Below are 18,406 nucleotides of genomic sequence, written 5' to 3'. Positions count from 1 at the left end.
CTGTGTGTGTTTGAATCTTCTTGCTTGAAACGTTTCTTCCAATCAATTCTTTGTCAAATGTATCATATTCTTGTTATATAAATCATGTCCAAAATTATACTCTGCAAGAGCGGTAAAACTTGGACCATGTGACTGATAAGATAACATTTGATTTATGAATTGAGAGCGTTGAGAGTTTCGTGTTCTGAGTTAAGTTTTGTCTCCGAGTTCAACTCGAGTCTGTGACCGCCTCAAAACTTCAACCAGCCAACAACTCCGCATCTTAAGCCAACGCCCAACCGCTGGTTTCCCAAGACGTCACTTCAATGACTACTGAACTTCCAGCCAATCAGCAACCTCGGGAAACCCCCTTTTCTGCAAGGACTACAACAAAGGGAACCCCTTACACAGGCAACGCAAGTACCTCCAGATTCTAGCTGAACTGGTGCATTTAATATAAATTTTAACCTCATTGAGGAACTCAATTCAAGGGTTAATTAAGTGATTGATGGTTGTTCAGGTCTATGCAATTGCATATATTGCTGTAAACTTGGGATTTCACATTTTCATTCTCTTAAACTAATTATTTCATCACTTTCTCTCTTACTGCAACTTGTGTGAATGTGTGAGTGCGTGTGTTTATGTTTTAGACTAGTTTATATGTCTTAGATTTATCTAATAAAGCCTTATTTATATTGAAAAGAGAAGTATCTTGTGTTTTGTGCTTACAAGTTAATGTCTTAAACTGCCGATCTTATTACTGTGCTAATAAATAGTGTTTTCACTATATTTTGGATATTAATATCCATTGCAGAATTGATGTTATATGGCTCGTTCAATAAATCACTGGCCGACTCAGTGATCAGCCGTAAAACAGTGATTCTTTCCAAATTCCCTATAAAATCATAAATTATCCCCTTTGAGCTAAATTGACCTGTTTCCCTTACAAGCACATTTTGTTGATATTGTGAGTGCACACAAATAAAAGTACACCCTTTACAGTTCTGAATGATGTATTACTCTTACTTTTATGAGCAAAAATGACGGCGTATCCACTGAAAAAAATGCAGTGATTGCGCTGGCGCCTCCATGTTCAGCAAAGCGCGCTTTAGCTTCCACTCTCCGCACAAACTATTGGATATAGCACATTTAACAAACTATTGCACATTTAACGTTTACACATTGTTACTTGAACTGTTTTATATCTATAGATTTTATTTTAGGCAAGTCGTGATGATTTGAGAAGGCTAAATTGATCAAATATAGGTTCACTGTCTGCCTCTGCATGGCCACTTGGTCGTTATTTTAAAAAACAAAAACTTGTAACGAACAAAAAATGCTCCAAACGTTTTTATAAATTAACTTAATAAAAAAATGAAACGAAATATAATCACTTTGCCATTACATACAAAACTGAACTATTTTAATAGCTGAAACAGTACGCTGTTTTGGGAGAAGGGGAAAAAAGACGGGCTCGGGCCGGTAATTCTGATAAGCTGTTGGACACGGGCCAGGCTAGGGACTATATTTGAGGCCCGTGCAGGGCTCTACCAGGAACTATGATGAAACAGCGCTAAATATATAGTGTTATGTCAAAATACTAATTTATTTAATTTTAAATTAAACAAATGTAATCCTGATAGTATTCCCACTTTTTACAAAATGTAACTGTAATCTGAATACTTAGTTTTTTGATGTAACTGTAACGGATTACAGTTACTAGATTTTTGTATCCTGATTACGTAACACTGTTACATGTATTCAGTTACTCCCAACCCTGTATATATACATACATGTATTTTATTAATATATCTTTATTTTTTCATTATCTGTTTTATTGTTGTCTCTGTGTACTGTAAGCTTCTGTCACCAAAACAAATAACAGCACATGGTGTCAGTGATGTCTCGGGTTACGCATGTAACCATGTTTCCCCGAGACATTCCCCTTCAAGGGAACTCGCAATGCATCCTCTAGTGAACATTATGGGGAACTAAATACCCACTATGCCATGCCTCGGTGCATTGCCTGTCCACCTGGTGAGAGAGCACCAAAAATAGTGGCAAACATACACCAATTAAAAAAGGGGGCATGCCAATGATGCCCGGACAGCTAAAATAACTTGGGGGAAATGGGGAACCCAACCAACTCTAATATTAAGGAGGGACATCCCAAAACGCAATGCACCGAGGCATGACATAGTGGGTATTTAGTTCCCCATAGTGTCCACTAGAGGATGCAGTGCGAGTTCCTTTGAAGGGGAATGTCTCGGGTTACGCATGTAACCATGGCTCCTCGAGAGGGAACGAGACACTGCGTCCCCTTGCCATGCCTAGGGCCTGCCTGTTTAACAAACAAAAGTTGATGATGTGCATTACAGGCGAAATCCTACAAGTGGTTTTCAAATGACCATCTTACACTGTACATTAAAATACGCTACAACCTCTAATGAGCTAATTACTGCCTCATAAATATCTTTAGGTTGCATAATATGGAGATGCAGTTTGTGCTCTGGGTGTGCCACCTTTAAAAATGCTCAAACAAAGAATCACACACACACGCCACAAGCAAACACTCCTGCTGGCACTGAGACTGACATATCTCTCTCAAGCTGTGTGTGTGTGTGTGTGTGTGTGTGTGTGTATTAGAGGTCGTAGCAGAGAAACAGTTGTCAATGTGGGGGCAACACATCAGCACATGCCGCCTGCTGCAGTTAACAGCAAACAAACACTGCCACTCTGAAATGGCCTCATTAGTGCTACAGCAGCGCTGCCGGGTCTCAACTCCTCTCTGAGGTTATATAAAGTAGATGTATGTTTGTGTGAAAGAGCGTGCGTGTTATTGCGTAGACTTTTTTGCTAGCGTGTGTGTGTGTGTATAACCTGCCGTTAGTCACACCTGTTCTCCATGTCGGCGCTGCACTTGGGTGACAGAAGCTCAAAGGACTTGGTAAACTTCACCACCTGCGGGAGACATTAAAGCGAGCAGTATTAGAGAGATGCAGCAGGCAGGGGATGGGGAGGAAGAGGAAGGATCAGAGCGTACCGGAGATTCGATGTCCTCCAGAAGCTGGACGGAGCAGCGTTCACACTTCAGCAGGGTCTGAGCTCGATGCATGATCTTCCTCACGATCTTCTCCAAATCGGTCTGCTCTTCGAACAAATCGTTCACAACCTCCAGAAGAGCCTACACACACGGACACACACAGAGAAAAGCCCGAAACATACTTGACACAAGTATATGAATGCAAATTCAAGTAGAATTCATGTGTTGCATTCTGAAGTACGCATGGCATTTGGTTTGTTTCTGCAATGGCCCTAAAGCAGGAATTAGTGTTAAATGTCATATTCTATGGCCAGTTATGTCTTTCAGGTCAACTGCATGTTCAAAGGGAGAAATCATCAAATCTGTCATCATGTGCTTACCCTAATTTAATTTCAGACCCATTTTAATTTTCTTTCTTGAATGTACTGGTGTTTTATCCAATTAATGGAGACATAATTTAGTTTAAAAGGGATTTGGGGGTATTATTCTATTGATTGTGGCAGCAGTAATTAATAGCATTATGATCAAATGATGGAGAAGAGCCATATAAATGGGCAAACCCTTGAAAAAGCAGTGCATTTAATTGTACTGAATTTGTACTTGCAGTGTACTTCAAGTACATAAAAATAAACTTAAAGATAATATAATATTAATGAAATAAAAGGCCACTTAAGTGTACTTAAAGAGAGTTCACTTTCATTGCTGTTTCATGAAACACTTAAATATACTTTTAAAAAGTGCACTTTGTAATCATGTCAAATTAAAAGTTACTTTAAAGTACATTTTAAATTACTATCCTTTAATAATCTTTTGACATGCTTTAAAGTACACTTATTTTGATGTGTTGACTAACATACTGAAGCACATGTAAAGTACTTGATTCTAATTTTAACTGTGGTGTGTTACTTGATATTACATTTCAAGTTAAAATTTTATTTAGTATGTTTTAAATCTACTAAATTGCAGCTTCATCATTACAAATTTGCAATTACAAATGTTATATTATTCAATATTGCATTTAACATTAATATATTTTTAAATGTACTAGATTGCAACATTACAAATATGTAATTGCAAATATATTTAAATACATGAAAAACAAGTTTCAATATAAATAGCATTAAAGCATATTTTAGTTTTCCATAAATGCTTGTAAGTACATTCAGCAGTACTTTAACTATATTTCAGAGACAAAATAATTAATTATGAAATTACATATAAAAATGTACTTAAGTTGTTCTCAAGCAGGTCAAAAAAGCACTTTAAAGTTCAGCTAATTACTTTTAATGGAAATGTCATCTATAATATATTATAATTCAGTTGGAATTAAGTGTCTGAAAACATTACATTCAGTCAACACTTAAGTATATCATTTTAAATATATTATTTACATAGTAAATGCTGTTTTTGAAAGTATACTACAGTAAAGTGTTCTTTTTCACGAGGGTTTGTTGATGACGTGCGCTGTTGAAGAGCCGATTCAGGTGATAAAGTCTCAGTAAAATATGCCAAATTATAGTAATCTGAAGCATACTACAAAAGCTAGCACTCAGAATTGCGCTGTGTAAGATTAATTCAGCCTTAACTTTTTGGATGTCTTTGCGCTGTTATACATGATTTGCATAATTCCTTTAGTGAACTGACTGCTAAAACATCAAGTGTGTGCAAATGACCAATGCTATAAGCAGGCACCATTCATTCTTAGTAAACTCCCTCCACTGTGTGTATCTATGATGGGAGACTCACAGAAAATATGGTAATGGCTGCCAACAGTAGTTTTTCAAGTTCACCCATGTTAACAGAGTGAGTACCATTATGGCTTACTCTAAAGTAGAGCAAGCCGCATGTACGCTGAATGATCACTTGAGGTCCCTCACTTTCTGCCTATATCTTTCTCATTCTCTCTCTTCTTCGTTCTTGTTGTCTCGCATTATGTTCCTCGGTGATCGATATTTAAAATGTGTTGATGACGCTGTAAGGATGCCACAACACAGATTTATGCTTCCCCAGCCACACACACATCTCTTCTTGATAAAACCTCTCGATGCAGGAACAGAGTGTGTAGGAAGCAAAAGATCAATAGACAGATAGACACATACTACGTAATAAACACCCACATGACATTTACAGCGCGCACACACACAGCAGTCTTGTTACAGTAGGAGGGGTGCAGAGATATAATACGGTTTTAATAATACGGTTTTAATGAAGTGCTGAAGTAAGTGTGTTCTTACCCTGCTCCTGTCGTACTCTTTCCTGGAGGCAGCGAACAGCTGGGCATTTGAGATGGCAATACCACAGAACGGCAGGTACATCTGCAACACCTGCACAGACACAAGAGTGTTTTGAAGTCAATGTGAGTCTAAGGTGGTTGGATAAACACCAGAACAATAGTCTCTCCAAAACCCAGAGTGGTTTCAGCCTTGCAAAGTACTGTACCAGTAGTTACAGTAAAATTACATTACTAACCCTTAGCCTAACCCTCAAGAGCAAATTTGTAATTAATATACTTTGAATGATTTGAATGGATATGCACATTCATTCTGGCAGTTCTACTCGTGTGTCAGTGTATTTTAATCAATTGAATTTTAAAATCAACTGATTAAAAATGTAATTAAATGAACTGCATGACATGCCCATTAATTAATCAAATTAATCAGCATTAATCACATACTATTACAATTTGCAGAGAAAAGCCTACAAATGAAGACAATTCTACAAACATACTGAAAAACGTGAAATGACAGTTATTTATTTCAGCTGGATTTTTAAACTGGTCTAATAATAATAATATGGCTTCCTATATAAACCTCTGTTTAAATATTATTTTCACAAGACACCAAAGTCTTGATGTGGAGAACATATTCTGACTGCAGAGATTATTGTAGGTTTTATTTTATTTATTTATTTATTTATTAGCACATAGCAGAAAATATTATGCATACTTAAAAAAACACATAACAATAAACATTAAGGTCTTTTATTAATTCTCTGTATTTATAGTAAGTAAACCAAATTAAACAATGACTAACAAAATGTCAGTTTTATCTTAAGTGAAAATTCTACTTTCATATCATGGCTAATTTATATTTTACATTGACCTACATTAAGTAACATTTTGGTTTATGTCTATAGAAAATATATTAAGTATGGTAAAAAATATTTTTTTATTCTGTATGATTGTTTTTATCTTTGGGAAAATTAATATTTTTTAATTAATATTTAATCAAAATCAGCTGTAACAAATTAAGTTGGTCTAAAGTATAATTTTTTCAGCGCATTATTATTTGGAACAAAATATATATTTTTAGGGATATCCCAATCAGGTTTTTTGTCCCCCGATCTGATCCGAATCATTGAATGTTGAGTATCTGCCGATACCGAGTCCCGATCCGATATATTCATACAGGAATGTATTTTTGGTGCACACTTCAAGTACATTAAAGATATTCAAAGCAATCCAATGTATACAGAGTTGTGTATGGAGTAAAAGTATGTGTGTGTGTATATATATATGTATATATATATTACAATATACACTCTCTCTCTCAATGTATATACATATATGCACACATTGTATACAGACACTGGCAGATGTAAACATGTTACAATGGAAGACAATGTAATGGTCAATAATTACAACATAAAGGGGAAAAAGTGGAGATAAGGTTAGAAAGCATGAAGCTTGTGGTGTCAGAATAGCAGTCTATCAGTCAATTTCGAAGCAAGACACAACATACAACAATGCACTATGACAACGAAGTCCAGCATTGCCAGATTGGAAATGTCCAAGTATCGTACCAGAAGCTCAAAATTATCCTATTTGCAATAAAATTATCGTACACGAGTCAATTGTAAAGAATACAGCTATTTATCTAGACCAACAACTTTTTAATGGAAGACAATGTAATGGTCAATAATTACAACATAAAGGGGAAAAAGTGGAGATAAGGTTAGAAAGCATGAAGCTTGTGGTGTCAGAATAGCAGTCTATCAGTCAATTTCGAAGCAAGACACAACATACAACAATGCACTATGACAACGAAGTCCAGCATTGCCAGATTGGAAATGTCCAAGTATTGTACCAGAAGCTCAAAATTATCCTATTTGCAATAAAATGATCGTACACGAGTCAATTGTACGGAATACAGCTATTTATCTAGACCAACAACTTTTTGACACCTGCAAATAACCACAATAGATAAATAACTAAGCGTACCTTAGTGGGAAGGTCCAAACTCCACCTCTGAGTCGCTGTCATCGGAAGCATGTGTCTTGCCAGATGTTGAGGGGGATCCTTTTGCGGTACAGATTTGATGCCATCATGGACCGCAACAGCTCGTTGGCTTAAAAGCAGGGCACCCTCCTGCATTCTTAACACACTCCGAGGTGTGCACAAGCCCATTTAGAGTGTCTGTAATGAGCCGATTTCGTGGCTTTGATTTGATGAGGTTGACTTTGGAAAAAACACATTCACATGATGCATTTGAATGGGGAAACACGAAAACATCAAGGGCAAACTTTCCCAATTCGCTGAACACGATTACCCCCTCAAAATCCTCCAAAGTAGAGATATGGTGGCAGAATTTATCAACATCCATTGCCTTTGTATCTTCGCTTAAGGCCACGAGTGGCAATCGCCTCCATTGGTCATCGATGGCTTGGAGACGGTCTGCGTCTATGTCAATAAACAGTGGCACTTTTGCATGAGGGGAAGCAAAGACGGATGCTCTGCTCGTGCCTTGGCATCATTCGCAGTGGCAGGGGAGAGGCACACGATTTGGGTGGAGAGGGCATCAAGTCAAACCGTTTCTTGATTTCTCCGCAGGCAACGCAGAGAAAATTCTGACAGCGCACATGAAAATCTGTCAGGGTGGCTGCTGGTCATGCTGCTTCACTTTTACACCCAAGTACAGCGTGTTTAGTGGTCTGAGCTTTTTGGATTTCACAGACCTTGGTTTTCAATGAAGTAATCACCACCTTTTCAATTTGAAAATATTGATTAAGATCTGTGAATATAGGTAGCACACACTCTAGAAAATAGTAGTACAGGCGAAGAGACTCATCATTAAGGGAGTGAAAATATTCTCCTCAGTGGTTAATCCTGCCTCGAGCCACTGGTCAGTGTAAAAAAGCCGGAGGGCATTCCACTGGGTGGACACACGTTTCACAACTTCGCTCAATGACAGCCATCTGGTCTGGGAGGGCTTAGTTTATGGGGTTCAACATGGCCAAAGTCTTGAAATTCTCAAGACGTTTTGAACTGTTTTTGAAATATCCATAAATGTCTCCGGCAAAACCTCGCACCTGCAGGGGAGCTGCTTGTGTGCACGTGGCACACACACCGCTGCACTGTGATGCCTGACAGATCATATCTAAGGCGGCTGGAGATCTAATTGTTTTTTCCCATCATTGTATTGCAGCCATCTGACCTGAACCCCTATATGTTTTGAATCGGTACATCTGCATCAGTGAATGACTTCATCATCTCGTTGTAAAGCCTTTCTGCAGTGGCCCCCAAACTGTCTGTGTTGGTCTAAATAGATTTGCACCAGTTTCCAGAAATGGGTCTGAATCCTGTTTGTGCCCTCATCGAAAAACGAACAATGACACAAAGCGTTTTCACATTCCCGATGTCTGTTGACTCGTCGAATTTTTTTCTTTTTCAGGATTTCGGTTAGACTCTCAAAGTAACAGTCGCCAATGACATGCTTGGTTATAGTTGTCTTTGTGTGACCAAGGCTCATGTGCTGACCTGTTTTCGATTCTTTAAATAAATCTTTTAAGACCTCGACCAAATGGTCCGAGGTTCTCAATGCTATGCTGTGCTCTGCCATGTTAGCTTTATCTCAATGAGTATAGAAGTCCTATGATTACAACGACCATCATTTGAAGTGTCACAAAATTCTGAAATTATCGTATATTATGGGATTTTTTTCATTATTGATCGTACATCGTACAGAGGTCAAAATTATCGTACAAATACAATAATTATCATACATCTGGCAACACTGACGATGTCTCAAATAGTCTGATGGCAGATAAAAGTAAATGATAAATGAATGAGTGATCGTTACAAAAGTGCACATCAAATACACTGAACACAGAAGCTCAAATGTGTGTGATGCACTAGAACAGACTTCACCGGTTCTCACGTGCCATACACGCATGTTTGAGCTTCTTCTTTTCCTTTTAATGGCGGTTGGCAAACCTCACTTAATGTCGCATACCACCTCCTACTAAACAAAATTGATGTGACAGCTGACGTAAAATAAGGATCGGGCTTAGGAGAGAAAAATGCTTGAGATCGGCTCGGGACATCCCTATATATTTCTCAGGTTTCTCCACACACTATGCCCATTTGCCATTGGTCGATCAAACAGACAGTCCCGAACCCAACTTACACCATTGTTAAACAGCCATTTTGGACAAATGTCTAATATATTATTTTTTTTTCTCTCCAAAAACCAATTAAGCAGAAACCCCTCCTTGCAGCGATTTCACTGGCCAAGTTAATCATGCAGTCATCTGTCAAGAAAAGTTCAAACTCAAGAAAAATAACAAATAGATCCACTGAACATTAATGGATATGATCACAACAAACAATAATGTTATCTATCAGGATGTGTGACCAGTTGTAAGGTTATGTTTAGGGTTAGGAGTCTCAACATTCTGAACGGTGACTGCCATGACCAATAAAATCTACAGAATCAGTTGCTGGGTGGGGTTATTTTACCATAAACTGCTTAACTTTTTAGATTAAGTTTTAAACACTTTGCCTTTAAGGGTGACTGAAGGAGAAAAAGTATATTAAGAGAAAGGGAGAGAAAAAAAAAGTCAAAAGGAGAGGTGTTTGCTGTGTTAAGGCCGGGGGGGTTGTGGTGGTATCAACCTGTCACCTACTGATTCAGTGCTGGATTAACATTTTAACGAAAAACACAAAGTTGTGCTCATGTGCTATAATTGTGTTCAGATTTTCTCTCTCTCCCTCACACACACACACACACACACACACGCCCACACACAAAAACACAACTGTATCTATTCCAGACATAGGCATTTATGAAACAACTACAATAGGATTATTACTATCTTTCTTTTAAAGTTATTTAATAAGTTATTTGAGAATAAATAATGCCACGTCAGGTGGGGACATTAGATCTCCCATAATGCAAATGGAAATCAAAGCCTTTATTTCTGTAAAGCCTGACATATGAAATAATAGTCAGAAAAATCTTTTTTTTTTTAAATGGAACAATTTATTGGAACTTCAGACAAAATCTAAATTGTATCATATTTGATATATCAGGCTTTTATATCTAATATAGCATAACAGAGAAAATATGGATGTCAAATCTTGAGAAGTAAAAACACTTCAATTTTATTCAGGGGCCAAAACTGAGTAAAAAGATGCAATTTGGTGCAGATGCTCATAATGGTCAAAAAGTGGTAAAAAATATGGTCAAAAAGTGAGATGAAATTCTGATAGTTTGCAGTATGCATGTAAATATCAGCTGTCAATCTCACAATGATGTCTTAGTAAGATTATATTTAAATGCTTAGTATTATGATCAAAGCTCTGTATTTTTTATTGTGACAGCAAAACATAATGCAATGCAATACAATGATGACTGAGAAATGCCATTATTCCTCAAAAGCCTGATGGATCATATTTGATGCTCACATTTTAACATGATTTTTCTAAAAGAAAAAAAAAAAGTATAGATAATCAGGTTGCTTCAGTCCAGTAAGTATTAATCTTGAAATAATATATATATATTTTTTTTTTTGTCATTTATCAGACACTTTTATCCAAAGCAACTTACACACGAGGACAACAGAAGCAATCAATTGTAGTATTAAAACAACTAAAAACAGATCCAAAACTAAAAGCTAAAACGTTATAAATACTACCTATAAACATTTTAAAAATAAAGAGATTAAATAAAAATGACAAATGCATACAACTAAATTTCAAATCTTAACATTTAAATGAAAAACAAAAAATAAAGCTAAAAACAATTCAAAATATTAAAGAACAAAAGGTATAAGAGTATAATAATGATTCTAACATAACACTAAGCCAAACACCAAAAAAACAACTACGTGTGTGTATGTACATGCCAAACACACATGCTAAAAAACAACAACTTACTTACACATAGTAAGAAATGGTTATAAAAACTGAAACAGAAGCGAAACAAGTAATAGGATAATATTACATTTAAAGTATAAAAATCAGTAAAGATTTCACAGCAAAAAGAATCACGACCCGAATGAGGTTTTTACAATTATAATAAAAGACCTTTTACTTGCTACAAAAGTATAAACAAACTTAAACTTGAGTATCAAAATTGACGTATCAAATAAATACAGTAGGGTTTACAGGGTTAATGTTAATAAATCCTCATTTATTTGTTCTGTATTGTTTAATAGCTCCATAACTATTAGTGTTCCATATATGCGTGCATGTGTCCACTGTTTGGCCCAGTCTCAATGTGAGTATGTGTGTATGTGTTTTTATGCTCAACTGTAGGCTGTCTTGTGTCTCAATTACTCTGCTGGGTGTATTTTCTTCAATATTCCATAAGCTGAACCTAACTGCAGTCTACGAAGAAGTGTGACAGACAGCAGAACTTCACTGCCCTGAATGTATTTGCTGTTTCCTCACTCTAAGCTGTTTTAAAGGTCCGAGATCTCCTCTAGCACTCCCAGAATGACAAACACACACTCAGACTGCTGTCAGAATGACAAAAACACACTCACATTCCTCTTTTAGCGAGCCAGAGAGCCTCTCTGAGAGAAACGAGTGTAGTCATAATGTTGAGAATAAAATTAAAATTCTGCCAGGAACCAACCACATCAAAACCTTCCTCAGGACAAGTCAGTGTGACACCACAGAGGCCTGTGTGAATCTGTCAGAGAGCGCAGGTAAACAGGGTCCTGGAGTAATTGTATTCTGTCTGACTGCCCATTAGTCTGGGCTGCATGGGAGACTGGTGCATCGAGTCTGTTTACCGCACTCTTAAAGCATTTAATAAAGAGCAGATGTGACCTGAACCTGCGGGAGCAATCAACAGATTCTCACAGCACACTTTCAGCTCATTTAAACTGTTAAGCTAATGAAAAGAGAGAACTGAGCTCCTTCACATGGAAACACAACAACTTTCTACAGATTATCACTCAACTATTTCATTACTACTTCATTCCACATTGGGCCTCCTAAGCAAAGTTTTGTTGCAGGTGCTTCTGCTAAACTTCACCAATCACTGTAATTTTTCCCTGTAGTCCATTTATGTTTCTGCACCATGTGTATGTCGTTTCTCATGATCATTCTGCACCAACTATAACGTTTAAGAGTTCTATGTTAATAACCTTTGATATCATTGGCTAAGCTTTTTTTTTTTTTGGTTGGCTGCCAGGTCCAAAACAGTTTTTAAATACCCAAGCCTTCAATACCAGATTCTTTGCAAAGCCTGAATTACATTGTGACAGGATCGCAAAACAATCAACGCTGAAATGTAACAATCAAACTGTTAAAGGAACACTCCACTATTTTTGAAAATAGGCTCATTTTCCAACTCCCCTAGAGTTAAACAGTTGAGTTTTACCGTTTTCGAATCCATTCAGCCGATCTCCGGGTCTGGCGGTAGCACTGTTAGCTGTAGCTTAGCATAGATCATTGAATCTGATTAGACCGTTAGCATCTTGCTCAAAAATGACCAAAGAGTTTTGATATTTTTCCTATTTAAAACTTGACTCTTCTGTAGTTACATTGTGTACCCTAGATCGACATTTTTAAGCGAGATGCTAACGGTCTAATCAGATTCAATGATCTATGCTAAGCTACAGCTAAAAGTGCTACCACCAGAACCGGAGATCGGCTGAATGGATTCGAAAATGATAACTCAACTGTTTAACTCTAGGGGAGTTGGAAAATGAGCCTATTTTCATAAATAGTGGAGTGTTCTGACATTAACTGACAGTCACCACTGATAAGCTACTACTAAATATTGTAGAAACCTAATTTGCTGTAAAGTTGCTTTGCAACGATTTGTATCGTGAAAAGCGCTATACAAATAAACTTGAATTGAAAACTTGAATTGAATTGAGTGTTCCTTTAAGATCTGATTGACAGGATCAGGGACATTGATAAAAATAAACTTCAGGCACTTTTTGTGATTCTTTAGAAGGATCTGCTACACACAACCAGAAACGCCACCAGGTTTAGAAGAGAATCAGCAGAGAAACATGGAAGCCCATTTCCAACACACACACACAAAAAAAGTAATTGCGACTTTTTATCTCACAATTCGGACTTTTTTCTCACAATTGTGCGATATAAACTCGCAATTGCTAGTTATAAAGTCAGAATTGTGAGTATAATATAATCTCACAATTTAGACTTTTTTTCTCACAATTCTGACTTTTTCTCGCAGTTGCGATTTTATATGTAACAATTCTGCCTTTTTTCTAAGAATTACGAGTTTAAATCTCGCAATTCTGACTTTTTTTCTCACAATTGCAAGTTTATATCTGAGAAAAAAGTCAGAATTGTAAGAAGAAAAGTTTTTAATTGTGAGATATTACCTTTTTTTTTTTACCAATTACCTTTTTTATTTTTTATTCAGGGGCAGAAACAGCCTTCCATAATGAAGTTTAGTATTATGTTGCATACTAAAGTTCAAGTCTGGTAAAGTTTAAACTGAATTTGTATGACAAGAAGATGTGTGATCAATAGAGGATCTAAACATCAAAGACTGAGCTCCTGCATGGCTGAGTTAAAGCTAAAGCTACAGGTTTACAGTGTTGCAGGAAAAGTGAAGTAGATGTAGATTTTATTTGTTATTTGTTTCTATTATTGTTCTGCTGTGGATATAGCCAGTATGGACATAACAGTATATGGCCAACTAATGGATTTGACCTTTTATCTATCCCTCATGAAAAATTAAGTTCACTTCAGCATTCTTTTATAAAGAGTACTTATTACAGAAATATACTAAAAATATACTTGAGAAAAAAAAAGTGTGAACTGAATGTAATGACACTTAATTGCATGTTAATAGCAACTGAATGAAAATGTACTACAATTTAAATTCATATTAAATTCAATTATCTGAACTATAGATTATTATATTCGTTTTTTAAATATAGTCTTAAGATCTGAAGCAAGCACACTGCGAGTGCACATTCATTACAATTAAGCGCACTTCTTTTTCACAAGGCATATTGGCAGAACAACCCTCCTTATTAATACTCATGGTTCTATAATTAAATGTTCAAGCACATATGGGTGTAGTATGTATTAGTCCACATAATTGTGGCCATGTAATGTATGTTAATGAGTTCATGGTTGTGACATGAAAACATTTTTGCAGTCTAAATGAACTGGAGAGGGAGTTTTTGATCAGTTTTCCTGATATGACCTTATTAAACTGACCTATAATTAATGCAGAGGACCTGTGTTTGCTGAGATGTCAACAAACAGCACTGGGCTTCTGTGTTTGGCCCGTCTCAGCCCTGTGCCTGAGCTGAGGAATAAAGATTCAGGATTACAGGTAAGCACATACTGAACCGTCAGTCACCACCTCAGGGCTCCTGTGGCCTATTTTCAACAAAGAACCATAAATCTCCGACTCACACAAACACACACAACAGACAACTTGCTAGCAATAAACATCTGACTATGAGCAATAATTTAGCATGTGTCACAAGTTTGCTCTTTCTTGCTTTGAGTTTCATACTTCACTTGGAAAAACGTCACATTACGGAAGTAAAATGAGTTGTGAATGTTGTTTCATGTTGACTTGTTCATGTTCCAACTGACTGGAACGTTCTGAATAAGCTAAAGTGATTTAAACACACATGCAGATCTCTGAACAGCTCTATGTGCTTTACTCCACAGTCAGCAGGCCCACATAACATTATTTCAAAAAGACTACACAGCCAATGAACTCCTGCTGCTGTGCATTTAAAAGGGTTAGTCAATCTGGTCAGCGGGCTGAACTTACACCGGAAAAAGCATTGAATGATTAATAAAAAGTGAAAGATTAATTGATGCAATTAAGTGTCCGAAATCCGAAAACATTACATTCAGTTTGCACTTAAATATATTCTTTTTGAAGTATATTATTTCTGTATCACGTATCTTTTAAGTGTACTGCATTTACTCTAATCATACTGTGTTGTTTAGACATGTTAATAACATGGTAATTTATTGAAGTACTCTCAAGTAAATACCATGGCATACTGCATGAATACAGTAATCATACTGTGTATTTTATGGCATGGAACTATGGTAATAGCATGGTATTCTTTGAAGTAGCGTGGCGTATGAGTGGTACTGTCATTTTCTAAGGGTTATTTCTGCTTAAAATGCTAGAGCGGTGAAGCATTTCTCAGTGGGACTAAACACCAGCTGTATGGAGAGAGAGAGACACACACATTCTGTAAGGCAGATCTGCGTCACTCTGGTCTGCGTCACTGTCTGAGAGAATATGATATTGTACTGAATTCACAGTAATTCCTCAGCGCTGCCTTCTGCTAATCCCACTGACAATTCATAGGACTATTCACAGTACTGTGGCATTTCACAAGAAAGACCAGAGAGTTGTGTGCCCGTCTGGAAGCCCAGCAGCACATCTGGAATCTCCAGCTATCAGAAACACACAGCAGAGCTTTGAAACAGAGATCAGATCTGTGCTCACGACACTGAACAGTGTGGACTGCCGTCTCATTTATTCACTTTCTTTTATGTGAAAATAAATAGTGATGATTTCCCTTGCAAAACTTGCTTGTGGTGGTTGCCAGGGTGTTGATATGTGGTTGCTAAGGTGTTCTGAGTGGTTTAAGCGAGGTTATATGTAGTTGCTAGGGTTTTCTGAGTGGTTGCTTGGGCACTGTTCAAGTCTCCAGATATGACTTAGATCCCCAATTCAATGTAAGGCAGTGGGATTTTTGTTGTTGTTGTTTTTTCACACGTTTCAATGTCCATCAGGTGACAATTGTTTAAACACATAAGGTGTGGTCACATTTACTACTGCTTGATGAAATTTCACATTTTAAATTCAGTAATTTCAAAAGGAATCTGCAATTGGAAGTTTTTCATATTTTTGAGTAAATTTGGAGAAATTCAGCATTACATCACTTGTTAACCAATGGATTCTCTGCAGTGAATGGGTGCCGTCAGAATGAGAGTGTTACGAATCCGGTCCATGAACTTCCGTCAGCTCGCCACCAGAGGTCACCCTTCCACTACTATGGACTCTTGCACCACACCACTGTTGCACTTCACCCGGACTACAGTTCCCATCATCCATTGCACTGATTACACACACAGTTGATTGCACACAGCACTGATTGCACACAGCTGTCATCAATCACACCTTCCCTATATAACAGTCACTCTTATCCCCGTCAAGCTGCCAAGTATTGTTTAGCGAATATCATTGTTTAGCTGATAGCTACCTTACGGAGCCTGCTTAGTTTTCCTAGCCTTAGCGGAGTCTTGCTTTGTCTGTTTTCCTATGTTCTGATCTTTGCCTGTGTGGTCTTCTGCTCCGCCGTGGGGATCTTCGGTCCCGTCTGCTCTGCTGTGGTGGTCCTCGGCTCCACCCTGGCTCCCTGCTCTGCCTCAGTCACTGGTCTCTCCACTTCCACGTGGACCTGTCCCTCCGTCCCTCCCCCTGTTCCGCCTCCTTTCCTATGTTCTGATCTTTGCCTGTGTACCTGGATTTATCCCTCTAGTCTCGCCCTGTTGGATTCCGTTTGCCGTCGACTGACCCTCGCTTGTTTACCGGATTGCCCTTGCCTTGTCTTCTCCATACCAGTTTGCCATTGTCTGACCCATGCCTGTTTCTGACCACGCCTTTGAATAAAGTTTGCAAATGGATCCGTACCTCTCACGTCTTGTCTGCCCCGTAACAGAGAGTCCTTCTCACATCAAAATACACAAACATATTTGTGTGTTTTGGACTGTTTTCGCTTGTAGATGATGTTTTATCTTTGCATATTTCTCTCATGATTAAGACGAGACAACCTTTTAACTGAAGAAAGCAATATAGTGGACAGAGGACTTGTATTTTAGCTGAATACAACAGTTTTAAGTGAGTGTCTTAATGGATTTGTTTCTTACAAACACGCAGCTTCACAAGACATGAACTGATCGACTGGAGTGGTGTGGACTATTGTGATGTTTTTATCAGCTGTTTGGACTCTCATTCTGACAGCACCCATTCACTGCAGAGGATCCATTGGTGAGCAAGTGATCTAATGCTACATTTCTACAAATCTGTTCCCATTAAGAAACAAACTCATCTACATCTTGGATGGCCTGAGGATAAATCTAGCGTAGCGTTAGTTCTGCTCTTCCCCAGTTGTCTTACCTCCGATTCATTCAAGTTCGTTAACTTGAACACGTGAATTCACCGTATTGATTATAAGTTGCCTGATTTGAAAGTGACTGAGTTAGCATTATTTCACGCATCGCTACATTATTGTCATGGACTCCAGAAGTTATGTGACTGACTCAAGAACGAGTTCAGATTGGAACTTCATCCCCAAAAAGGATATCAAGAGATCAAGCATCCACTTCACAGCTGCTATGCTTCACTCTCTGGAACGTCTTCACAAGCTAAGTTCCATTTAATGCTCTCAGGTTATCTGCAACATGCGTGTTGCTAAGGCTATCCGTGTTGCTTGGGCTCATTAAGTTGTTTTCAGTTAAATGCTTGTGCTAGTTCATGCGAATGTGCGGTACTTATATGTTGCCACTGGCAACACGCTTGTCGCTGCAATATGCTGCGCTTAACGGGGGGTCTAATGTAATTTCATGCATTCTGATTTATTTACACTGTTAAGAGTTGGACTCTAATGCGCGCACTCAGCGACCCAAGCGAGAGCAAGAGCGCGCCGCTTAACGCGTTTCTTTCATGGTTACGGAAGTCTTCGGCAGCGCCGCAGTTACTTGCTCGAGAAGACGGTTGTTCGAGAGGAACTACACTAGCCTGCCTCCGGCTGGAGAGAGTAGCCGCTTGCAGTCGGTACGGAATTAAAGCAGAGACGTCAAGTCAGACACTTTCTGCTCCTGGTAATGATGCTCTCGCAGTGTTTGCATACTCTATCACAGATAAAGTGAATTAAATGCAACATTTGTCAAATACACAGATGTTTCAGAAATGTTTTCGTAAAGCAACAGAAACACTTTTTATACTGCTTAATACAGCTCCATCTGTTAATGAATAAGTTAAACATTATCATATGCTATTTAAATACCAATTAAGTGGGGGTGTATATGCTTTCATCAGTGCTTTTTGAAACAGTGCGACTACATAAAAATGCTTTTACTGTTATAAAAACACAGATTTGTGAGTATCATTGGAATTG

General features: G+C 37.7%; 1 protein-coding gene across 1 annotated transcript in view; it reads right to left on the bottom strand.

Annotated features, from left to right (window-relative positions):
* The window catches only part of LOC107671328 (dual 3',5'-cyclic-AMP and -GMP phosphodiesterase 11A), a 73,615-nt gene that overhangs the window by 40,649 nt on the left and 14,560 nt on the right, over nucleotides 1–18,406 (bottom strand). Inside the window, exons 3-5 of the mRNA XM_016464223.1 lie at nucleotides 5,257–5,346; nucleotides 3,023–3,163; nucleotides 2,876–2,940 (exon numbers count right to left, since the gene is read on the bottom strand). Of these exons, the coding sequence (XP_016319709.1) occupies nucleotides 2,876–2,940; nucleotides 3,023–3,163; nucleotides 5,257–5,346 (296 nt within the window). The remainder of the gene's footprint in view (nucleotides 1–2,875; nucleotides 2,941–3,022; nucleotides 3,164–5,256; nucleotides 5,347–18,406) is intronic.

The sequence above is a fragment of the Sinocyclocheilus anshuiensis genome, unplaced genomic scaffold (genome assembly GCF_001515605.1).
Source record: "Sinocyclocheilus anshuiensis isolate Anshui unplaced genomic scaffold, SAMN03320099.WGS_v1.1 scaffold284, whole genome shotgun sequence".
In the NCBI taxonomy this organism is placed as follows: domain Eukaryota; kingdom Metazoa; phylum Chordata; class Actinopteri; order Cypriniformes; family Cyprinidae; genus Sinocyclocheilus; species Sinocyclocheilus anshuiensis.
Note: the sequence above shows the minus strand (reverse complement) of the source record. Positions and strands in the feature narration are given on the sequence as shown.